This window comes from Embiotoca jacksoni, unplaced genomic scaffold, assembly GCF_022577435.1.
Source record: "Embiotoca jacksoni isolate LCO1_2020_lvr unplaced genomic scaffold, fEmbJac1.0.p SCAF_23, whole genome shotgun sequence".
NCBI classification, from domain to species: domain Eukaryota; kingdom Metazoa; phylum Chordata; class Actinopteri; family Embiotocidae; genus Embiotoca; species Embiotoca jacksoni.
The window spans coordinates 5787882-5805061 of NW_027185374.1; the positions used below are offsets into that span (position 1 = coordinate 5787882).

Genomic DNA, 17180 nt, shown 5'->3' on the forward strand with positions numbered 1-17180 from the left:
CGTGTTTCCAGTGTGTACGTGTTTGCGGGGGAAACAAGGCACTCTGCCATGCTTTTCTTGCATGTGGAGGGCGCAGATGACGAGGGAAAGACTGGCTTTGAGAGAAGGAGAAGTTTCGCTTGTAAAGTTAATGTTTGTGAAGACTGTGAAGCCGATGAAATGCAACATTTCTGCAGCATCATGTCCAACTCATTTTGGCTCATGTGATTCCTTGTCATGTACAGACATCAGATGTCCAGAGGTTAGCAGTGTTTGTGTTTAACTATTCAGCTTTTTTAACCACACACACACACACACACACACACAAAGAGACGGCAGCAAAAACGTTGCAGATGTTGGCATGCGTGTCATTTCCTGTGTTTACATGCTGGGAGTGATTCAATGAAAATAGACCAGCTGGAGCGAGGTGAAGCGAATGTAAGAGACATTTGGGCAGATATTTTGAACATTAAGCTCTAAATGTGTGTGTGTGTGTGTGTGTGTGTGTGTGTGTGTGTGTGTGTGTGTGTGTGTGTGTGTGTGTGTGTGTGTATGAGAGAGAGAGAACGCCTATTATTTGTTCAGATGGCTGAGATTAAACTGGTGAGAAGTGAAACAGCCAGAAGGCAGCTGAACACACAGACACACAACGAATGCACATTTAGACACAGTCATTGGGATTCTGTTAGTTTATTCTTTACCTTGAATGTGACCAAGACATGCCTAACCTTGACCTCAACCTTTACTCTAATTATAACACCACACACACACACACACACACACACACACACACACACACTCACACACACACAAATACATACTTTTAATTATAAAAATAAACAGTTGGAGTCCTCAAAGTTAACACTTTGCTGCTCTTACGGAAACATCTGGAGACACTAAAAACCCTCAAACTAAGGCATGCTCTAAAACTTAGTGTCAGCGGTGAGTTGAGATCCAAGTCATATCTCCGGTGGTTAGTCGGTCGCGGTATTTACATTCCATAAAGGGTCAAAATAACAAACATACAGAAGTAAAAAAAAAACAGGAAGAAGACGTGGAGAGGTTGTGGAAGAAAAAGGAGAGGAATAAAACAAAGCCTTACATTGTTGACTGTTGGCATTTCTTGTTTACAAGCCTGCTCGGGATTATGGAACTTACAAATTGTGTTGACTTTTTGTGTTATACTTATTGTAAGCAGCTGTGGACAGGAGTCTGCAGGGTAATAATTAATGGGAAAGTGTACTCTAATTGAGCAGAGATTTGGAAGGAGAGGGTGGAGAGAAAATGTGGGAGATGGAGGGGAGGAGAGAATTTGTTGTGTTTTGTGATGTAAAATGTGAATATCTCAGTACATGGAAAATATGATTGACACGCAGTGGGAGTGGTGGAAGTCAAAGGGAGATTTTCGTGGGTCATTACAAGCTCAGTTACTGGAGAATTGGCTGGAGGAGGAAGGAACAAGTGTTTTTAGGGCTGCAGCTAATAATTCCTGTCATTATTGACGAATCATTTGATCTTTCTTGTCATTGTCATGCAGCACCCCCTCTTCTCTTTTCTCCTAGTTGCAGCCTCTGTTGCCTGATTACCTTGAACGAATTATGATGTTATCACCCTGTGTTTGTGTGACATGAAAATCTGTACTACACACACACACACACAATGGTAATTACAGCCTCTCAGCTCCCACCACATGCCATGCTAACATGTAGGTCAATGAGTCTCAGTGCTCTCATGAGTGCATCTCTCCCCCTCACTGTGTTTTGAAATGATTTTCAAAGAACTTAAAATCAGATCAGGTCAAGAGCGGAGATGCGGAGGGTTCATCTCGCTCTGCCTCGGTGGATGAAGCGCAGTCTGTTTAAACGCACTGATGTGCTGGAAACACTCCCTCTGGATACAGGAGCATGCCGTTCAATTGGCTCTTATCAGCCCTATTTGTCATACTCCCATCACATCAGGTTTTTGGAACCGGCACCGTGCTTCAGACTGATATCTGAAATGTGCTGCAGCTGTTTCATTTGTTATGACAGGATTAAGAAAAGAAGGCTCTTTTATTGTGCTCCTTGTTTGCCTTTTGAGGGTTAGTTTGAGTTTTAGTGTGGGCTTAATAATTCATATGTGCATTGAAATGCATCTAAAATGCCTTCAAGCTCCAAAGGCTCTCCTGTTGTAATTATTTCACATCTGCTAAACTTAAGCTGCGCCGGGCTGAAATAAAGATTTATGGTCACTTTGGTGATAATATGTTTTGTAAATTGTCAAATTTAGTTCACTGACCTGATACTGAGGATTTATGAAAAGATTTATGAAAGACTAAAGGATTTTGTTGATTATTTTGTCAATAATACCTGCAGCTATAAGGGCAAATACCTGCTGTTAAAAAGATCAGTTCAACATTTTGATAAATATTCGTATTTCTTGCCATGCGTTCACTGAGATGGTTGACAGGTTGCCTGATTCTTTTTCAGGGTAATAAAATCAACCTACCAGCCCCTCTGTTGCTTATGAATAAAAACATGAGGAGAAAAAGACAAATTGTGTTCATACATTTCAGTTTCTGTACAGATTGTCAATGATATGATGTGTCAAATAAACAGGATATAATGTGTTAATTAGGGAGCCAGTTCTTCTGGTGTAGGTGGATTTTGTTACCTTTGGACAGAGCTAGGCCTGCTGTTTCCCCCTACCTCCAGTCTTTGTATGAAACAAAGTTAACCAGCTGGTGTCTGTGGCTTCATGCTCAGCGTACACACATGCCATCAATCTACTCATTCATTTTAAGTCCCTGCAAGCGAAGAAAATGTCAACCTGTTGAATGTACAAACTTTATTTTTGGATAAAGGATAAATCAAAAAGGATAATCAAAACAAGTAGTGTCAAGTAAAATGAAATCATACATGCAGTTTTTGTCTTTCCTGTTATCAAATCTAAAGCTCTGAAAAGAGAGCTCAGTTTGATTTGTTTCCTGTGAGCATTCGGAGTAATAAAATCTTCCCAGGCACACACAGAGGAAAAGCTAGTTCTGACGCCTATCTTAGTCTTCATGATGGAACCCCCATCCCCAACCACCACCCCCACCCTCAACCACCACCATCACCACCCCCCCCCCCCCCTCCTACTCCCCTGCTCTCCATCACCATGGTTACAATGATGCAGGTTACCGTGGCAGCCAAGTCAACCACACACTGGCCACAGAGGCGCACGTGCACGTGCTTCACCGCTCACACCGACATACGCAGGCTGTGACGTTGACGAGTTGAATATTTCTTGTGCTATTTCCGGAGGAACACGGGGATGGGGAGCTATTGTCATTCCTGCGTTCATCTCTGCCTATCACTCTCGTTTTCATGAACAGATGATGAATAATCAGCAGCTGGCAGCTCTCTTTTTTTTTTTTCCTCCACTCCAGATTCTCCTCCTTCTCTTCTATTTTCTTGCACTATCTCTAAGTTAAAAATAAACACGCGGGATAATGATTTGTGACTCACATTTCAGAAACATATACATATGAATGGTCACTGTCTTATCTGTTGCTGCCAGTCCTGTGCATGTTCTTGTATTGGTCCTTCACTGGTGGATTAGGTCTCTCTGTACATTTGAGGTTATGCTACCCCCTAGTGGTTATGTTACAAACTGCAAGACTTTATTTTATTTTTTTTCTTCGGTTTTTGTGGAGGATTCCCAGATTAAAATGGAGGTGATGCAAGAAAGACTCCCCCAATCTTTACAATACATGTAAAGGAAGTTTAGCTGCTGTGTGTTGTCAGTATTCAGTTGAATTCATTGTAAAAAAAAAAAAAAAAAAAAAAAAAAAATTCTATAACAAGGGTTGAATTTAACAATTATTTTTATTAACAAACAGGCAATGAATTTTTTTTTAACTATCAGCGAGTTGTTTTTAAAATTAGGTGGGAATGAAAAGAGACAAAAACAAAGAGAAAAGGACGAGAGAAAGGCAATAAGGTATTTAATATACGTAGCGCTTACTGACGTATTCAGTTTCAAAGCCAAACTTTCTTCTTCTGCGTTATGGGTATTTGTGCACATCAATACTACAGTAGGCTGTCCTTTATCCCTTTTGGGATTTACCCAGAGTTCTTAGTAGTAATCTCATTTCTTCTAATCCAGACCTCCTTGCTTCCCTCCAACATGCTCTTGCACACTCAAACGTACACATGTAGCCTGCAGTCTCTCATTTAGACCAGCAACCATTCATGTTGTTGGACTACTGCTGTCGTTGCTGTGGATTCACACTCATAAAACGCCATGGACCCTTCCCCCTCAAGACCACACCCAATGATACCTGGGTAAGGAGACTCTGGATGATGCTAGAATAGAATAAAGAGTGAAACCTCAGAGGAGGATCTGAAACGTCTCTGATGTAGAATCTGTGCACAGAAATGTGTTAACATGTCTAATAGATCGAGGTGATATTCATGCACTGTCTGTCATCATGAGTTAGATCATAATTTCAGCTTTGTTTGTTGGTACAGAAAGTGAGGGGACTGCAAGCAACTGACAGTGTCAACAGGTTATGGCACCATGGTTGGATAGAGATGATATTTCTTGCACAAAGGTGAAATTAGTAATATAGTCCTTTTGCATTAGTAGAAGAATATAATATCAACCAATTAATTGTTATCTCTTTAGCATTTAGTTTATCTGCTTCATGCAGTTTAGAGAGTACAGCAGAAAATAATTAGAGTTTATTGACTGTCATTTGAATTACGGATCTTCATTTCTCTTATAAACAACATTTAGTTGAGTAGTTTACGATGTTGTGAGTTAATGTCTGGTTTTTTTTTCTCTTTTGAATAATTGATCCATAATGACCAGTTAATCAAAGCTGGTTTGTAGAACAGTCTTTCAAAGCACTGACTGTCTGCTCTGAAGATGACAATTAAATCAGAGAGTTAGCTGTAAGGTGTTTAGCTGTCTCTGGAGGTATTAGCATGGGCTCAAATACTTTCCTGGTTTCAGACACACCTACATTCTGACGGCAGTCCGAGAAGGGAGATAATAGATCCCACATGGATCCCTGGTGAAGTAGCCACAACAACCTAAATGTGGGTCACATCTCAACATCCATATCAGCCTCAGGGGTACAGTTTTGAATTTACAATACTTGCAATTCATTTTATTTTCTATACATTTCAAAAATGCAAGCAAGCAGGAAGTATAGGAAGATGAAACTGCAACACCTTGTCCTGATGTCCTGAATTAAATTGAATGTCCTTGTCGGTGCTTAAATGTTAAGTAACACAGAGCAACACAGTTCACGCTGCTGCATTTGTCTCATTAAAGCACTGTAAGTTGATTATCATTTTTAGACTGCAAGTTTTACAATATAATTGAACTAATTTTGGGCCCTGGGAAATTATGATTATTACTATTTTCTGACATACTAAAGCATTTATCAGTTGTGCAGTCTGAGTAGTCACATGCTAGCCAAATTGCAGTAAAAGTTGTCGTTCAGTTTATCTGCCGTCTGTATCACATTTGACATTTGCGCCCGCAGGTGTAACTAATACGTTTCACGACAGTCCATTATGGCTGGCCAGTAAGCACCCTATCTTTTAAAGATGGCAGCATATATGTGTGCTAGGTCGGTTATTCATATTTTTAATTTGACAATTTTGTGCAATTTCATATCAAAGTTTAGAAAGCTGCTTAGACAACTAGCATTCAATTTCTAAACTTTAAAGACTTTAGAATCCCGTGTAAACTTGCAGTTAAACAGTTTTTACTTGATAATCAAACTTCAAGTGATTTTTAACTTAGTTTTAAAACAGACTACAACACAAATACAGCTTCTATGTTTGTGACAAATCATCTCATCTGGGCTTTGGACAGAAAAACAGCATTGTGCTGCTTAATTTGTGGATCTGTCTTAGACGTATGATACAGCAGATAATTAATCTGTTTTAGTCCAAAGATTGTTAAACGGTTCACAAATTAAGTTTTGTAGATGTGTGTTTGATCAACGGGCCACAAATCAGATTTTCTTTAGATAGCTGAAGGTGTCTGTAGCACGTCTGAGCTACCGTGGGGGTTCCTTGGAGACAGATGACGCGCTCAGTCAGACGTCCGGGTGTAAAATGCCTTTATTTGCTCGGCCCACACAACAATGTCTCTGTGCAAGCGCTTCCTCCCGCCTCCTTCTTCCTGCTCCCCTTTATAGGGGAGAGCTCATCAGTTCCCATCCAGCTCAGCTGTGCTCATCCGTTCATATTTGGCTCAGCTGTGCTCATTACACCTTCCCGGCACCGTTCCCTGAACCACTCCTCCCACTCTCTACCCCCTGCAGCTGAGCTAACCACACCCTGCTACCACAGTGTCACCCAGGGAAGTGGTTTCCATTTGTATAAATGACTAACATAGAGAAATTCAAGCAAAAAAACACCTCTATGCTGATGGTAGTGTTATCTATACACACCCTTCTCTGCTTCAGAACAAGTATTTGCCAGAAATTCTGCTCCTCGTGATTGAATTTGAATGTAGTCTGGATTTTGACAAATCTAAGGAAAACAACATTTTGAAAAAAGTGCAGCATGAAATATCAGCAAAAGATATTTTTATCTGTCCTCTGAGGGTCATGTGACTCATTTCCTATAAAGGCTGCAATGAGTCATTTATGAAAGGGGACTTGAGGAAGCAGGCGCTGACTAGTTTCATGGATCATGGAGGAAAAGATCAAACTGAGAAAGGAAGCAAGGATTTTCTGTTAGCATCGGGACACACACAAGACATCAAATAATGATGATTAATATCTCCAACCCAAGTTTTCTCTGATAAAATCAAATGCTGTAAAGGTTTATATTGCAAAGGGGCAAGGATATTTTAAAAACAAAATCACAGACTTTCATCCAGTCATTGATGAATGGCTCATATATATGTTGTTGATGGTGGTGTTTTAGCCCACTAAGGATGGGAATTTCAGCCTCTTACAGTCAAAATAGGAAAAAAAATAAAAAATCAATGGCGGTAAAATACTGTAAGTAAATGTTAGCAAGTAAAACCACACAGAGGTCATGTTTTTTTTCTTCATGCTCCGTCAGAGAGACACCTTTTTAACTACAGGAAACTTAACGTTTATAAAAACACAGCAGGTTTTATCACCATCTACCAAGGATTCATCAGTTTAACTGTGTAGGTCTCTCCTCTCCTCTCCTCTCCTCTCCTCTCCTCTCCTCTCCTCTCCTCTCCTCTCCTCCCCTCAGGTTGTTCTGCAGAATCTGTTGATGTGCATGGTGTGCTTCTACTCTCTCTACTACATCGTGGTTAGTCTCTGCATCGGACTGCTCAGGTATACTCAGACACACACAGTAATGCTTCACGCTGGGAAAACTGACACAGTTATGTTATTTTTTGTACACACTTTATAACCTTTTCTTGTGTCTTTAGGGTTCACGAGATCAATAGCTTGTTGGCTCCATTCGACTACACAACACAACCGTCATGGCAGAACCCCAAATACCTCGGTGAGTCTCAGTACTGGAGCGAAACCAACATTTACTCAAGAGCTACACTGATCTGCAATTTGACAGTATATCAAAAAGTATATAACCATGATGCTCCTTAATACTTCTACTCTACTATATTTCAAAGGCAAATATTATATTTTACTTCATTAATTTGACACTGTAGTTACTGGCTACTTTGCAGATATTGAATGCAAAACATGATCAGTTTATAAAATAAAAAAAAAACATTGTTAAGGATTAAACAACACAACAGTATGTAAAGGAATTAGGTTCACATCCACCAGCAGTAAAAGGCTGCTTACACTTTAATCCACCAATAATTATAATCCAACTGTATCATAATGGTATTTTGATAAAACACTAAGAGGGACATTTCTGCTGCGTAACAAGTAGTGTTAGTCTTATACTTAAAACACATGCTGGTGTTAATGTGGACTTTTACCTAAGTTGGTATTTTGAATGCAATGTTTTGACTTTTAACAAGAGTTTTGTACGTTGTAGTACCTCTACTACTAGTGGGAAAAAGATCTGAACTGCTCTTCCATCACTGATGAGAAGGGTCTTGTCATTGGATGTCTGTCTTCTGTGATCTGCGGTTTTATAAAGGCAAAGACACCGTAGACATTTAGGATATGTTTACTTTGTAGTGTGAGGGGGTTTACAGAATGAATTTGACTCTTTTTCAAATGATATATTTAGCCTTATGTGGCTTTCATGATGAGAATCTGGACAAGTCACAATATGATCCAGTACTTTTACCTGGTAAATGACTATAATGTGAAACAGTCTCCTTTATAGTTGGATATAGTTGGATTCTCAGGATCTTTTAGTGGGTTTAAGCCTTAATACAAACTTTCCAACACATCACCAGCAGTTCCCAAACTCTTTAGACCATGTACCACAAGAGGTACGTGGACTACAGTTTAGGAAACACAGACGAAGACGATTGTACCCCCAATCTGTATCAAAGCAGACATTGTTTAACAAAGTAATGATGAGTATATTTCATGTATGTGTTTCAGTTCCCACAGCCCTCACATAATGCTTTACATGGAGTGGATGTTAATGTTAGACCTATCCTTGCCTTGCTATTACAAGTCTAAAATATGTACCGTGGAAAAAATATCTGAGCTGCAACTACTAGAACAAAAGAAATACAGTAAACTTTAATCAGCTGTATTACAGGTGGCACAGTGATATAACTAGTGAGCCATGTTTGGTAAAAGGAAAAAAGGAATACAAGATTATCACTATCAGGACCAGATGTTTGCACATAAACAGAAAATATGGCTCTGTATATCAGGTGTTAATAACAGTGTGGAGATGTAAAAGTAAAAGTACAGACAGAAGTGCAGCTCTGATGTGTGGTTTTTCTCTCTTCCTCCCTTCAGTTGTAGTCATTTCCACAGAAGTGACTTATGTTTTGGGAGGGCTGGTGTTTGCCTGGATTGTCGAGGAGTGGGTTTGGGATTACGCCATAACTGTCACACTGCTGCATGTCGCAATGACTATGGCAGGTAAACACACATACGCGATCACAAACAAGTGGATCAATAGAGAGGAACAGTTGATTGGATTGGAGGCTTGGTTATGTAACTGGATATAGTGGCTGTAGTTCAAAGATGTATGAGCAAACATGCAGGCTCCATCCATTTGTACGTCCACTGTTAAACTGAATTAAATGTATGGAAACATAGAGTACATGTTTCTCCTTGTGATTAAGGAGACTGTGGGTCAGTTTTGTGATTTTCATGGAAAGTATGAGTGTTTTTCACATTTTAAACCCCCAATCCTGATGCATTTTTTCAGTGATGTCAGACTTCCCTTCAGGTGAGCACTGGTGGATCGCTCTGGGTAAGATTTCTTCTTGTTCATCTCTCAGTCTGCACCTCCATGTGTATCCTTATCTGTCAGGCAGATAAGGTCACAAATAGGATTGGAGACAGATTCTCTCTTCAATCCCATTTTCTCTCTCTCCCTGTCTGACCAAGATATTACTTGTTCCTCTTCCCCAGACTTATGAGAACTCACTTCTTGCATGCCTCCAGATTGTCCTACAAAACCTTCCTTTGATGGAGACCTTTTTCTCAATTCTGTAACTCCTCTGTCCGTAGGTTCAGGCCTGGTGATGATGATATTTGGAGGACAGCTTCTGGCCCACAAACTCTTCAGGAGCAACTTTGTCTATCCAGCTGAACTACAGAACTTCTGATGAAGACAGGAAAGCTTACTGGTTAATTTCAGGTGCAGAAATCATATTATTGGTATGAGCAACTACAGCACGTATGTATATTTTCTATAAAGCAACAAGAAGACACATGTTGTTTCTTTGCCAGATTACTTGGTTCATTGGCTAATAGTCAGATCCCACCTTGTACAAAACTTTGACTATTGAATAAAACTGTTTTTTTATATATATATATATTCTGTACAGTTTAAATATTGTTTTGTATTGTTTCTATACACACTTCATACTGTAAACTTAATCTGGAAGCAATATAAATTATTTAACAGCTGGAAAATAGGCTACATTTACTGACTGATATTTCTGCAGTGATGAGTGTAATATTTAGAATGAGTCACATGACAGATTTGTTTATGATGTAGCTGTATGATTAGAAAAAAACATACGTATTCAGGAAGTAAGAAAACAAAATTGAATCCATGTTATATGTGGTCAAAGATTTGGTGTTTCAGCAACAAATCCAAATCTTTTGTAGCCAGATGTCTTTATACAAAAAATATGAATAGCTCAGGTTGTAGGTGCTCTGAGAAGTTTCCTTCTATACCACAAACAATCATTTCAATATTGGCCATTTATTTTATTTACAATCTACTATGAATATGCATTAAATATTTAATGCTCACAGATTTTTTTTTTTGTGTGTATATATGTCTGTTTATTCTTGCATACGTGTGTGTCAGTGTGTTGAGTCCACAATTGAATCTGTAAGAACATGTGTGTATGAACTGACAGACCCATAGTGTCTCCATTGTTAGTTGAAACTACACTGTACAGAGGAACCTTCATTTTATATGAAGACATCACCCACAAAACACAGTAAGCAAAAAGTAAAAGTACTGGTTTGGTCCCTGAGACTAAAAGTATGATTATATATGACATCATTAGATGAATAATACTAAAGCATCATGCTGTAGCTGCTGCAAGTCAGTTGATAAATGTGAGGGGTCATCGGATGATTCCTGGGAGAGGAAAGAAAAAAAAAGTTCTGATCCACAAATCTGTTTTCAGTAGATATTGAATCATTTGAACATTTACTGAAATAAAACCATGAGAAGTTGAGAAGGACATGTCTCTGTAGGCCTATGGTGGAGCTGTTTGCAACTCACAGGCATCTGAAAATGTGACCCCAACAACACGGTGCATTTTGTAAGATGTCAGAGGACAAATAGATTTGAAAGCACTAATTTAATCTTGAACAATTTGTTGCATTATTCAAATCTTCCTCTTAAATTAGGCTAATTTAACTCTCAATTAAATCTGACAGGCAGTAGAATAGAAATATAAAGTAAAATTGAAGGGAAATACTCAAGTAAAGTATCAGTACCTCAAAATACTTGAGCAAATGTACTTCATTATTTTCAATCACATCACTCTAAATTGAGGGGACTTCTTAGTTGATTGTTAATCAGTGAACTCGACTCGACCTTTTTGGGCCTCTGGGCTGCCGTCTCGTTATTAACGTCACCTGACTCAATTGACCCAAACCTGAGCGCCAAAACAAAGTTGGGAATTACTTTCACTGTGATTTAGCTGTTTAACAGCGCTCAAACCAACCTGCGGACCGTAGCAGTTACCTAGACCACTGACTAGATGTCACTAAACGGGTTTATATCGAGAATCCGGAGGATGTTAAACGCTGAAGAACAGCAGCCGAGGAGCTCTCCGGTAGGTCCACATGCAGGAGCGGCTCAGCTGTATGAAGGTATTTCTGTGTCTTTATAATGCAAGCAAAAGAAAATCTTGTTTTGAAAACAAATTTCTCGCAATGCAATTAAAAAGAAAGTTTGAAAGTAAAAAAAATATATAAACTGAGAATTAAATTTGCTTTTGTTTTGGTCACAGGATTATGAAACGAGACTTTGGATGTAGTGGGCGGGGCATACGCTGGAGGCGGAGTTTCTATTGGTGGATTGACTCAGACTCACGCAGCATGGCTGCAGACTCGCTGCCTCCGACAGCATAGGACTGTGTGTCGGGCTACATTACAGGTCTAGTGACGTTATATCACTCTTTTTTTTTTTTTAGTGAAATGCTTTAAAACGTGACAGCACGTTTCACTTTGGTTATATTTCACGTTGTCAATGCCGATGCCGTTACGCAGTATATGGTGGTACGCTGCCCGTATTTCCAGCGGCACGTACCGTCTCCGGCGTAGTTAACAAGCAAAAGCGCACACAGTAACAAGATTACGACTATAGTTTTCCACAAGTGGTGCAGATCCTTTCAGTGACATGTACCGCTCGTTTTCCACCGGCACAAACGTTTCCTAACAGCGGTTAATTATACCGACAGGCTGCATCTTTATCCAGCGGGATAGGAAACGAAATGTACCGGTGGAAATACGCGCAGCGTACCGCTACGTGTCCCGCTGAAGGGATCAACATGCTGATGTCATTGGCAGCATGAAATATAACCAAAGTGAAAGCTGTGCTGCCACAGTTATAAGCGTTTCAATAGAAAAATACGAATGTCACACAAACAGACCTCCATGTAGTTAAACCCAGTCCTCTCCTGTCGGTTGTTTACAGAGGCAGCGGGGTGTGTCCATGCTGTGTGGGTCTGAGTCAATCCACCAAAAGAAACTCCATCGTATCCAACTCATCCAACTCAACTCGTAGACTTTTGACTTGAGAGCAAATGTTTTCAATTTGCAGCCAGAAAGTCTAGTTTAATAAGCAAAATTCTCTTCGTCTTTCATTGGAATAATGGTTTCTGGTTATGTGAATCTAAATGTCCATTTGGACTTTACCTATGCTTTCAGAATGATTGAGGGTAAAACTGGATGAACACTATTATCTCATGTACTGTTCAGTTTTTATGACCAGATTGACTCGATCGCATAAAGAGTAATTTCCTTTTCTCTGATGGTAGAGTCCCTTCAACCAGCTACGCATGCAGATGGATGACATCTTGGGAGATGGAGGGATCCTGAAGGAGGTGGTCCAACATGGAGAGGGCCCACCTGTACCCCAAAATGCTTCAGTATTAAGTATCTATCAGTTCAGGTGTCTTTTCAAAAACCTCTTATTACGGTCACAACAAAACGGATAGCTGTGCTGAGCTCGGCTTTCTTCCACAGTTCATTACTCTGCTTACCTGGAGTATTCTAACCAGCCTTTTGAAACCAACGCTGACTTGAAGCACCCCCGAATGATGAAGCTGGGGAGAGGTGAGAGTCTCTTCATGCAGGTTAAACAGTAACTCTCTCTTCTCCTCGACTGAAAGTTGAGTTTTTACGACCTTTGTCGGGGCTCCAGCAGGTCATGGAGTTTCTGGAATATCAGGGAATTATAAAAAGTTTCTTCAAGACATGGAAAGTCAGGGGCTTTGACCTTTTGACTGAGTGGGGGACCTGCTTTGTTCAAACAGATGTGACGCTGGTTGGGCTGGAGCTGGCCCTGTTGACCATGCAGAAAGGAGAGTTCTCTCGTTTCCTCCTGCAGCCCCAGTACGCGTACGGAGACCTGGGCTGCCCTCCGTTCATCCCCGCCGCTGCCGTGGTTCTGTACGAGGTCCAGATCATCGACTACCTCGACTCGGGGAAAGTGGATGACTTCGTTTCTCTGAGTCCAGTACGTGCTCCATTGTTGTTGTCGCAGTCTTGGAGCACTGGGGAGCCTGAAGTTACATAAGACTCCCACTTCAGTAGAAAATGGATGTTAATGTTATTCTGCTGACCCAAGCATAGTTTTTACATGTTTTCATGTGCGGTTACAGAAACACGCCACAGCTCATTACATATGAACGCAGCTGAACCTTTTCTTTATGTTGCTGCCACTGGAGGATTTTCTTTGTTTTTTTTGTTTTTCTTGCTGTTTTCTTTTTTCTGTCTTCAGGAGGAACAGAACACTGCTCCTCTGTCCACAGTCCTTGAAGTTGCCAGCACACTGCGCAACTTTGGCAACCGTTGCTTCAACCAGAGTCGATATGTCAATGCCAAAGATCGCTATAAACAGGTAAACTTTTGCTTTCATTGCTTTTCATCTTATTTGCTCATGTGTTGCACCATTTCTGGTGAAAGTGCATTTCGTACTGGATTCTCTGCTTCGCCGACAGGCAACGATGCTGCTGGGAAACATGGAGAAACAGAGTGATTTAGAGAAGGAGAGAATCAGAGCAGCTCTGCTTCTTCTATATTTGAACCTCTCTCTCACCGAGCTCCGCCTGGACAGGCCACACAAAGCCCTGAAATATGGCAACAAAGCATTGGAGATAGACTCTGCCAACACAAAGGCTCTGTTCCGCTGTGGACAGGTCAGACGGGGCTTTTGTTTTGTTTGTTTTCCAAGCAGCCAGATAAAAATCCTCCCTCACAATGTTTTGAATTGAAGGAGGTTGAAAACTGGAATGAAACATGTCCACTTCCTCGATCATTTTTTAAGTTTCACACAGTATATTTTCTTCATTTTAGCTTCATTTTTAAAGTCTAGAGCCATTCAAGATGTATTTTGATAAACTAGTCTGTTAATCATACTGACACTGCCTCTCTCAGGCTTACCTGGAGCTCTGCGAGTATGAGAGTGCTCAGGCTTGCCTCATAACTGCTCAAGCAAAGAAGCCCTTTGACTGTGACATCAACAACCTTCTGAAGAAAGTGGCAATGTAAGATGATTTAATAAGTTTAGATTCAATACTGGAGTGAAGACAGTCTGGTTCATTGGCTTCTTTTATGCCGGTGGTTGCTGGAAAATATGTCCTATGGTTCATACAAAGTCTTCACTTTAATTGATATGTTTTCAAGTTAAGAAATATGCTTTAATTTGAATACCCTCCTTGCAATTTTTTTTTAATTATTATTTCTGGTGTTTCATCTACCCAATCAGTCATGTAAACCAAATTCCTTTAGTATTGATTTATTTATCTTTTAATATTTGAAATTGAACAATTCGGTCTTCATATTTGCTTGTTGTTTCTTGGCACAGTATTGAAGAGAGGGTGTTTTCTGACCATCTTTGACGTTGTTGTGCGTGTATGCACATTGAAGATAGTTTTTCTAGTTATTGTATGTACTCATCAGCTACTAAGGAACAGGTTACCGTTTTAGCAGCAGCATGCCAGACTGTCATTTTCATTACAAATTGGCACACCAGTGAACAATATAGAAATAGCCTTCATACAGGAGCCACAGAGAGGAAGGTATCCTGCACGACCTGCAGAAATGATTCAAAGGCTCTCTGTTCTTAGACATTAAAAAAAAAAAAAAAAAAGTTCTCTCTTCTGTTCACACATCATTCAAAGCTACATAATTCCTCTGTTGATCCCTTACTATGGAAATTGGTATTAAATAGTTATGATCAAAATGTAAAGTCCAAGTTTATATGAACAGCTGCTAAAATACATAAAGTCACAATGTACATTGATTGATGTGGGCCAAAAGTAATTTTGTAAACTTTTTTTTTTTTTTTTAGATGTGATGAGTGTCTGGACATTTTTGGTTAAAGTGCTTTGAAAAGTGTTTGAATTTTGCTCTTTTAAAAGCTCCACAAACCCTGAAACCTATAAAAGCTTCTTAATGAACATCAAGAGTCGACAAGACATGTCCAAAGATTCCTGAAAATTACATTACTTCCAAATACTTGTGTGTGCTCGTGAAGGCTGCCCTCTGTCGCAGGATATTCATGTGTGTCGTTTTCATGTTCCAGGTGCTACAAAGACAGCTTAGTCAAAGAGAAAGACTTTTACTCAAAGATGTTTGGAGACCTGAGCAACCCAGTGAAGGAGTAAGATAAAGGTGAGAAGTCAATAATTCTGCCTGAGTTTAATATCAGTTCATCTCTCTGTTTGTCTGGGAGGGTTGACATTTTTAAATCATCTGTACAGTATCCAAATATTTGTCCGGTTTCCTGCACAGATAATCATGTTATGCCCCTTAACAAATGCACTAGAATTTCAAATTAAGAGGCCCCATGAAATTATTCAAGTTGTAATGGAGAATTAAAGACCTGCACTTATTGTTGGTTAGCTTTCTCCTACTCTACTGGATAGTAAAATGTTAGAACTTCATCATTTACATAAGGCCAAACACTAATTATAGCGAATCATACAGCTCCCATAAGTCTTTGCCTTCTGCTCACTATTAACTGTTGATTAGACATCTTTTGTGCAGTAAAATGATCAGCAATAATAGAAAAAAGACTGGATTCACTAATAAAATGTTTTTGTTACAGGTTTCAAGATGTAACAGCATGTTTTCTTTTCACTGCCGACAGTTTAGAAAGTGTGATTTTCCCACTGTTATGAAGGGAGTAACATAATGATGCGTTCTTAATTTCTTTAAAACGTTTTTATTATGATTCCTTTACAGATGTTTAAAAATGTAGCTCAGTCGTTCCCTTTTTCTCTCCTTAAATTTTCCTTGTACTTTTCATGTTTGTATTAAACACTTGTGTGGGGTCTAGTCCCTCTTGTGAGGTGATAAAAAATGACAATAAAAAAAAACCTAACGTTGTATATTATCTTGTCTTTTTTGTAAATAAATTGGAAACTGCATGTTTTCATGATGTTGAATTTGAGTTCAGCCTCATGAGCTTCCTGTTCTTTAAGTTAATAGCGACACTTGGCTAATGTTTGATTTACATGATAAGTGATTTATTGTTCCTGTATGACTGATTTTTTTTTTTTTTTTGTGTTGATGAATTACCTTAGTTTACCTCAAATTATGTTTACCAGTAAATTGCTAAATTCAGTTAGTGCCAAAGAAAACAATTAGAAGAAGTGGTCTTAGTTTGCATCAGTGTTGGACTTTGACTTCAGTAATTCTACATTTTATAAAGGCTGCAGATAGAAAATGATACTTTATGATCCATTCGATTTTTGTGGTATTTGTTGCGGTTAAAGATATAAAATTAATACGGACGGATGATAATGGTAAATATTCAAGGTGTGACCGTGACAGCAGATCAAAATCTTTATGATATGATATTATAAGTGGGGGTTGACTTTGTGTTTTTGTTCAAAACAAGTCCAGACAGCATTCATTCATTCATTCATTTAATCTGAACAAAGCAGATGGAGTTGTAGGGGATTGCAGGAAGAGAGAGATGAGCTCCAGTAAGTGCAAAGTTTCCCTTGGCCTAATTACCTGACAATGAATGGTTAGTGACAGCAGGGGGTGCACTTGGAGATTATCTGAAGTTTGTTTTTAAAGTGCCACAAGTGGTTTTGTGCACCAACAGACACCAGGGGCACAGTTGAGCATTAGTGTCTGATGAGCCACAGCAACCTGGTCACTTACACAAAGTGAGGCACAGCAGCAAAATTACAAGTGCACATAAGATAATACATGTTAGAAATAAATATTAAAACAAGACACTTCATAAAATCCATTGTGAATTATCTCTTTTTTTAATTAGATTTTTCCTAAAGCTTCTGTCAACCTCCCTCCTTGTGCAACATTCGAGGCCTTTGCTCTGCTGTCCTGTGTTACTTACGTAAACCAAAACCTGCTTTCCTACTGTGTGCTGCAATCTACA

General features: G+C 39.4%; 2 protein-coding genes across 3 annotated transcripts; both read left to right on the forward strand.

Annotated features, from left to right (window-relative positions):
* Positions 1-4193: 4193 nt before the first annotated feature.
* On the forward strand, positions 4194-9675 carry tmem244 (transmembrane protein 244). The gene is made up of 6 exons (XM_069158755.1): positions 4194-4286; positions 7200-7285; positions 7384-7460; positions 8855-8980; positions 9273-9317; positions 9578-9675. The coding sequence occupies exons 1-6, from the start codon at positions 4194-4196 to the stop codon at positions 9673-9675; spliced, it is 525 nt and encodes a 174-aa protein (XP_069014856.1).
* Positions 9676-11605: 1930 nt separating this feature from the next.
* fkbp6 (FKBP prolyl isomerase 6) lies at positions 11606-16156 on the forward strand. 2 transcript variants are annotated; one of them, XM_069158468.1, is made up of 10 exons: positions 11606-11696; positions 12237-12480; positions 12580-12697; positions 12788-12877; positions 13078-13280; positions 13545-13664; positions 13765-13962; positions 14201-14310; positions 15351-15439; positions 15876-16156. In XM_069158468.1, the coding sequence occupies exons 3-9, from the start codon at positions 12601-12603 to the stop codon at positions 15430-15432; spliced, it is 900 nt and encodes a 299-aa protein (XP_069014569.1). In that variant the 5' UTR covers positions 11606-11696; positions 12237-12480; positions 12580-12600; the 3' UTR covers positions 15433-15439; positions 15876-16156. The 2 variants fall into 2 exon arrangements, with proteins under 2 accessions (XP_069014569.1, XP_069014568.1); XM_069158467.1 differs by lacking the exon at positions 11606-11696 and having other exon boundaries at positions 11703-12480.
* The last annotated feature ends 1024 nt before the right edge of the window (positions 16157-17180 follow it).

Coding starts and splice junctions, on each gene's coding strand:
- tmem244 (XM_069158755.1), top strand. CDS start 4,194: ATGTTGTTGGACTACTGCTGTCGTTGCTGTGGATTCACACTCATAAAA. Junction 4,287..7,199: donor CCACACCCAATGATACCTGG/GTAAGGAGACTC, acceptor TCCTCCCCTCAG/GTTGTTCTGCAGAATCTGTT. Junction 8,981..9,272: donor TGTCGCAATGACTATGGCAG/GTAAACACACAT, acceptor GCATTTTTTCAG/TGATGTCAGACTTCCCTTCA.
- fkbp6 (XM_069158468.1), top strand. CDS start 12,601: ATGCAGATGGATGACATCTTGGGAGATGGAGGGATCCTGAAGGAGGTG. Junction 13,281..13,544: donor ACTTCGTTTCTCTGAGTCCA/GTACGTGCTCCA, acceptor TTCTGTCTTCAG/GAGGAACAGAACACTGCTCC. Junction 13,963..14,200: donor CTCTGTTCCGCTGTGGACAG/GTCAGACGGGGC, acceptor TGCCTCTCTCAG/GCTTACCTGGAGCTCTGCGA.